Source organism: Hippoglossus hippoglossus, chromosome 24, assembly GCF_009819705.1.
Source record: "Hippoglossus hippoglossus isolate fHipHip1 chromosome 24, fHipHip1.pri, whole genome shotgun sequence".
Lineage (NCBI taxonomy): Eukaryota > Metazoa > Chordata > Actinopteri > Pleuronectiformes > Pleuronectidae > Hippoglossus > Hippoglossus hippoglossus.
Window position 1 is genome coordinate 13,244,312 of NC_047174.1, and position 7,631 is coordinate 13,251,942.

A 7,631-nucleotide genomic window follows, 5' to 3' on the forward strand; every position below is an offset into this window, starting at 1 on the left:
TAAGTTCATTCAACCATGAGGGTACAAACCCAGGACAACACGAATCAAGAAAGTACAATTTCTTCAAGAAACATTTGAAATTTAAACATAAAGGGCCCATTCTAGGGCAAAGAAAACAACAATTCGTACAATTTAGATGAAACACGCTTGGGGAAAACACCAGGATTATTTCATATTCAAATCCTTTCACCTAAATCTTACACACACTGGACCTTTATAACCATGAAACCTCAGCAGTCACGGTGTCTCTCTGGGCTTGTATTCACGTCCCACCTCCTCCTGACCGCAGTCTGCGTACCTGCACGTGAGCACGTTGTGACCTGACTGTTATTATTTACTGCCTCCTCAGCTCAGGGTGGCCGTGGGGCCGAGCGGGCTGTTATGTAACCCGGAACATCGCGCTCGAACCCTGTCGTCACAGGGTTCCCCGGCGGTGTGTGTCGGCGGTGTGTGTCGGTGGTGTGTGTGTTGTACAGCAAAGCAAACACACGCGCTGCTCCGTGAACACGATGTCCTCACGCTGCCGCACGTTCAGGCGGCGGTCACGTTTTTCAGCGGCTCCGCCCGCCGGCCAATCACAGGCCGCGGAATCCAGCGGGCGGAGCGGACCGACTGCGTGACGACTGCGCTACTCCAGACTAAGCCACGCCCCTGACTTCCAAATACGGCGGGCGGCTGCGAGGAACACGCTGCCCCGGAACAGCGCTTCTACCGCCGCGCAGGAGCTGGAGGTGAAGCTTGTTGAACGTGTTGACGCCATCGGAGGACGATCAAACCGCAGCCGTCAGCGACCGAAGCCGCCGTGCGCCCGCATTTGACCGCGCAGACAGGGGAGGGGCGGCGGCGTGTCTCGTGTATAGTACCGTGGAACACAGAGTTCCAGCTCCAAAAGAACACGCGTCGACGGGACGCAGGCAGCACCTCGACCCCGGCTACAAGCTAACACCCCCTCGGTTGTTGAGCACGGCGTCGTTGGAACAGCGCTCACTTCAATGTAGGTGTTTCCTGTCATGTTTATGATGTGTCTCCTGCTGGTTCGGTTCCCTCTGTGTGACGCTACTTTGCATTCAAACGCTGCTAACCAAAGTGCTAATGCTAACTATACGTCCATATTGTTTGCATTATTTTTTGAGTTAGAATTAGCTATGTCACAATGTAGCATCTCCAAAATATTCCCCGAAATGTAGCAGAGCAAAAAGTACATGGTCCATTTTGCTAACTTCCTAACACAATGCAAAGCTTCAACATCCGGGTTTGCTACAGCTTTTGTTGTCAGTGTCAAAATACCACGATCGTACAAAAGTAGTGCAGCGTAAAATAAATGCTGTTTGTTTGTTTGAAAAATGATGCTGTATATTCAGCTGGTTGATATTAGCAGGATGAGCTTGTCCACTAAGTTCAACCGGAACTGTGTTGTAAAGTCAGAAATGAAGCCCACAGTCACACCAGGAGGTGGCGTGTGTCTTCTGTAGTTCCATAAAGTTAGAGACGTGTTCACAGATTCGAACTTCCCGGTTCAATAAGTCATAAGTGAAACGTTTTTTAAAAACACAAACAACGCATCTTTCCCATCGTAGTAAGGTAGACAACGGGCTTCAAGACGATTTTCATCAAGACGAGCCGAGCTGGGGACACAACATTGGTCTCTGTGTACAGCTGTGAGGCGAGTCCGTAGGCACCGTCTACAAAGTGCAACACCAAAAAGGCCCAAAACTCTTATACTGTGTAGTCTCACCAAAACCACATCAAGGGTCTCCTGCTGGTTATGCTACAGCCGGCTAGGTATAAGTGTGGATTGCATTTAACTGAGCTTGACAGGACATAGAAAGAGGGACCATATGACACCTGTGTTGCACTCCCTCCACTGGCTTCCTGTTTGTTACAGGATCAATTTGAAATGTATTTTTAAATCTCTTAATGGACTGGAACGACATTACGTAGTCGAACTCCTACATGTTCACACTCTACCTAGAGAGCTGTGGTCAGCCACCCAGCTGCTCCTGGATTTGCCTAAAACTAGGCTCGTAACCAAAGTAGATCGAGCCTTTGCAGTAGCCGCCCCCAAATTTGTGGAACAGCTTACCACTCCATATTAGATCTGCGCCCCCCCCCCCCCCTTGTTAAGGACACCTCTCTTCTCTTTGGCCTTCTTTTCGAGTTGAGAATGTTGTTCTCCCAGCAGAGTTTATTTTATTGTCATTAGTATTTGATATATTGCGTATGGCTGTTTTCTTGTTGTACCTTTTACTTTGTAAAGCACTTTGGTCAACCAAGTTGTTTTAAATGTGCAACATAAATAAAGTTGACATTGATACATTAGAATATACATGTGCTTCCCAGACCTAACTTAACTAAGTCAACACCTTTCAGTGTTTATGTATCAGTACAAAGCCCCATATTTTGTAACCGAGATGAAACAGCTGTCTCATTAATCTTCTTTTATTCCCAAATTTAGCCTTTGATCGGCTGGTGTGGTTTTTGTGAGAGCTTTTCGAGCCAAGGACGTCGTCGGAACAACTACAACAAAGGAGATGAGCACCAAGAGGAAGGCAGAAAGTCACTCGAGGGCAGCGAGCAGACCGCGCATCATGAAGTCCGGAGGCTCCCGTGCTGATTCGGAGAGGGACTCTGGATTCTCAGGTGTGAACTTTCTCTTGCCACATTGTTATGTGCTTTCATTTTAAGGTGTCACTCAAATTAACCCCAGTTAATTTACTTCCTTGTCTATAGATGCAAGCTCAGAGCATATGAGCACTATGGACACCACAGACTCTGAGGATTCGCCCCGCCCTGTTGTGCAGCAGGGACCACAGGCGTCTGGCTCTCGGGTGGCTGTGGTAGGAGGCTCCTACTCCAACCTCTCTCGCATGATCATCATGAACAATGTCCTCCTGAAACCGGTACAAAACAAAACATCAATCTTAAAAGATAAACACAGAGTTTAATGTTATGTGTGGATGAGTTAGCTTTGTTTCTGCCCAGAGTTTCAACCCTCAATCTTTTACCATCTGGCTGTTTACAGCAGGGAAGTTTTGGTTAGGGTGCCTTTGTTTAACTTGAATGTGTGGCTACACAATCCACCCACAGCTGCCAGGAATGTGTTACTAAAAAAGACAAGATTCAAGACAACTAGCTGAACAACACAGATATAAAAGTACATAGGGCTCAATTAGATTCAGTTTTTATGACAATAATGAAATCAGAAAGGCATACTGACACTGGTTTGCAAAAGTGAATTCAGTGCCCACACAGAGAGATGAAAGCAAAACTTTATTTGGTGATTATGTAATGCGGTTTAGTGTTAATTTGTCGTATATGTTGGATTTGATTGTGGTTCTGGAGCTGTTACTTAGATTATCAACAGGAAATGGTTGGAATTCTTGCTACTGGATAGAGTAAAAGTTTATAATTGCTGGTTTCGGAATTGTGAATGTGTTTTGAAAGCTTTACATTTTGACTGTGTTGCCTTTACAGCCTGAAAACAACCCTCCTGCTCTAAAGCCTTGGGGCTTTAGTCCCGCTGTGGAGGTGGTTCAGCCCGTGGTCCAGCAACCTCAGGTAGTGTTCCTCCAGCCTGTGGTCTCTCATCAAGCTTCCCCTGCCTCTAAAGAGACCACCTCCAGACACAAACGCCCTAAGAAGTATCTTCCAATCCTGAAATCCTACCCCAAGATTGCACCACATCCCGGAGACAAATCCTCTTCCTCAGGGAGAGGAACTGCGTCCTTGTCTTCACCTTCCTCCTCCTCCTCCTCTTCTTCTTATTCCTCTTCCTCCTCAACGGATTCAAAGAGAGGTAACAGTCTGACCTCCAACCACCGTGAACACTGTCAAAGAGAAAAACATCCAAGAAGTGTGTGTGGTAGTGTTAGTAGCTCTGACTCGATCATTACCAGTCTTCCTGGTGTCCGTAGCACCGTGTCTTCCCGTCTCCAGAACCGACTTTCTTTCCCTACATCAGAATCCAGCGCCAACAGTAGTCCTGCCAGGGAGAGGCCTTCCTCAGCCATCAGCCAATCAGAGTTTACCACCTCCCTTTCGATCACTCAGACCACAGATTCCAAAAAACAGACACTCCCTTTTCCACGGGTGGACGCCCAGGAGACCATTATGCTGGAAGAAAGTGACCTAAGTGACAATGATGCTGATACAAAGAGGAAGCGCTTCTGCAACACCTACAACATTCTAAACAAATCTGGCCTGCTCGACATTACTCTTCGTACCAAGGAGCTCCTCAGGCAGAGCCGACACACCCAGAACGACCTAGACCGGCTGAAGGAACACACAGACCTCTTCTTTCAGGCCCTGCGGAGCGGTGACACTAGCATCTGTATTAAGCTGCAGGCCAGCCTTCAGGAGGAGGACAGAGAGCCAGAGGGGGAGAGAGCTGCTCAGACCAGCTTAAAGGCAGATTAAACCTGGGTTAGTGCAAGACAGTGAACCTTTAGTCTGGGATGGGGAAGGGAAGGCCAGGGTTGGGGGGCGTCACAGCGTTGCAGAGACAGATGGACCGAAAGTAATGTGCTCCACAATATATACCCACCCCAGATTCTCTCACACAGACAGTGTGCTGTGGCCTACATTTTGGCTGCTGCCTGCCCAAGGGCTCTGACACACCAAGCTGACCTCACACAATTGATGCAGATGAAGACTCTTTGTGGCCACACAGCTTCTGATAAAAGTCCCACTCAAACTCATTGCAAGAATATCTATACGAATGATACTGTGTAGCTTTTAAAAGTTGCCTGCAAATTTAGCTTTGCTGTACCTGATGGGGTCAGTCTAATGTGTTACACTTGTAGAAAGAGAAAAGATGTAAAAAGTGAGTGATGGTCAGCCGCTCGCATGAAGCTTGATCACCAACTGTCGACTGGATGTGTCAGGGATCAAAGGAAAGAACCACAGCACACTGACCCTGATTACAACTCTTCCACTGAAACTGCTGCACAGAACTATTTGTCTCATTGGCAATCAAGACCCAAAACGAGAGGATTGGATCTAACGTATGAAGGGAAGAACAAAAAGAAAACCTTTTCTATGTATCAAAAGCACAACAGAGGCTCAGAATCTGAAAGTTTGATTGATTAAAACACCGAGGCATAAAGTGCACAAGTCAAAAACAAATTCAGATTTTTGCATCATTCATGCTTTCTTTTATGCTATGTTACACATAATACAAAAGATAACTTTGTGCAGCAGTTACCAATTATGCACAATCTCTGATTACGACAGGCCTAAGGGATGAATGTGTTCAGGCCTTCTGCCAGTCAGCATCTTCTAACATGTGCCTAACGGGTCTTTCAGTTCCTGTTGTGTTTTAAAAACTTGATGTGAAAGATTTATTAAGGCCAGTCGACAGTTTCAAATTCAGCATTCCCATCATGTTTGCTGTGATACGAGGCCAACTGTCTGCCAGTAAAGCTCCTAACGGCCTTTTTAAATTCTTCCCTGGTGACATCCTGTTATCTTCCTGTAGCGCAACCATTGACTTATGTAATATTTGTTTTATATATGTATATACGCATGGTTGTAATTTAATGTGAAATGTATGAAATAATTGTGAGTCCACTTAGACAATCATCAAGTGTCTTGATGAAGAGCAGTTGTCTTGCATAACCTTCAGGCCTCTTGCATCCATGGTTTTGATCTTCTATTCAACAAAAAGTCCATCAGTTAGACTATCTAAATCTGGAACAGTTTTGTGTTTATTGTTGCATATTTGTACGTTTCTAAATTATGGCCTTAATATCCAAATCCTGAGTCTGTCAGACCTTTGAATTTGCACTAAAATGATGGAAGAGAAGCTCTCCTGGGCAGAATTAAATGGCAGCTATGGGAAATAATTATTTGCAGACAAGATTGCAAACTTCTTATTTTTCAAGTGCATTGTGAGTCATCATAAGCACATTACCAGTAAATACATACTGCTCCTACAGTAAAGTCGTACATTAGATTATACTATGAGATTTTACCATTACTAGCAGTTTTCTCAATATTAAACATTGTTTATCAAATGTCTGTTTATTAAACTATGATATATTTGTGAGGATAATGTGCTTGTTGTGCTTATGTTGACTTGAAATGACTCACAAGGGAATCGTTCTATCCAACTTCTGCCATTTTAAACCATGTCCATCTGAACATCATTACAGTTGTGAGGGTCGTGTATTCTGTGACAAACCAAATCTCAGAAACATGGCCTCTTGTTAATTTAATGTGTTTTTTGTCTGTTTTGTTTTTGTAGGAACTAAAGCGCACATGAAATTACAGCCTTTATTTTTGTTAACCGAATGACACAAGAGTTAATGTTTTATTCAGTCGTTCTTGCTGATTAAATCGTTGACCAGAGGCAGATAATGTGTTGTTCTTTTTCCACAGCCAACACTAAATTAATCAGTATGTTTTGGTTTTCAGATGCTCCCAGACCAGATTTAGTTTTCGTGTTTTCCAGGGTCACCGTCCTGCTGGAAACTCGCTCCGTGTTTAACACCCAGGCGTCTCTCTGATAGTTTGAGGTTTCACTGAAGGCTTTTGAGGTCATCTTACATACTCCACCCATTATTCTCCTCAGTGCACCAGCTCCACTGTCGACAACACAGCCCCAGATGCATTGTGTTTTTTCTTTTTAGCTTGAACGACACCGTATCTTCTCACATCACTGCAGCCAGATAATTAACCACTCTAAGGTTTTTCTGGGATCATTTAATCTGTAGGAAACTTAAGTAGAGCTTTTAGTTGGAGTTTCATCCAGAGTTTTTTTATTATCCTTTTTCATAGTTGTTCCTCAGTTCACGGTGCTGTAAAACAATCTTTCTTATCGGTTATATCCATGTTTTTTCTTTTTGGGAATCTAGGATTACATCTGACTGAACCAACTAAAATATAACAGTTTTTATTTTCTCCTGACCTTGTAGCCACTGCTCCAAATATTCTGTGCTGGAGTAAGGTACAGAGTAGTCTGGGTTATTAGGATCTTTAAGCTCCGAACATGAATTAATGTTATTCAATTCTCTTTTCTGAAATGAACAACTCTGAGTGAAGAGCTGCTGAGTGGCTGACTGGCTGTTTGCGCAGACATAGATTCCTGTAGCTTGGTAATAAAAAACAAGATGTTGAGGCCGGTCATAGGGGCGTTGTTGACGTTTCTACTCTACTAATTAAAAATAATGAATTTACTGTACAGTTTCAATCAAGGGTACATTCATTAGACCTACAGGACATTCATGAAGGCACCCCAATATGTTTTTCTTTTATGTTTATGTGCATGTTTAAGCACCAGAAAAACAGGTTTGAGAAATAATAGACTGCTGGCACTATTTGCGTTCTTTTGCCTTGGCTAAAAACAAATGTTTGAGCTTTTCTTGAGAACTTAACAGTGCAAATATTGTCTTTATTTCTTGGACCAACAACACAAAACACATTTACCTAAACTTCTAAATTTAATTTTACCTCATGCAGATCAATTCCTCCTCCATCAGATGCGTTATTCTTAGGGCTGATATTGTACCTTGTTAAACGCTTCGCTGTAGCCTTTAAATCTTGGAAACGGTGTGTCGGCCTTCTGCTAAAATTAAATCTTGCAGTTATGACCCTGGTTCGCTGCCAATGGAAAAAATGAGGGTACTAAATCA

The 7,631-nt window shown here is 43.9% G+C and overlaps 1 protein-coding gene across 1 annotated transcript; it reads left to right on the forward strand.

Annotated features, from left to right (window-relative positions):
• The first annotated feature begins 283 nt into the window (after positions 1-283).
• cipcb (CLOCK-interacting pacemaker b) lies at positions 284-5,129 on the forward strand. The gene is made up of 4 exons (XM_034579962.1): positions 284-994; positions 2,456-2,640; positions 2,731-2,900; positions 3,475-5,129. Exons 2-4 carry the CDS (start codon positions 2,532-2,534, stop codon positions 4,414-4,416), a joined length of 1,221 nt encoding a protein of 406 aa, XP_034435853.1. The 5' UTR covers positions 284-994; positions 2,456-2,531; the 3' UTR covers positions 4,417-5,129.
• The last annotated feature ends 2,502 nt before the right edge of the window (positions 5,130-7,631 follow it).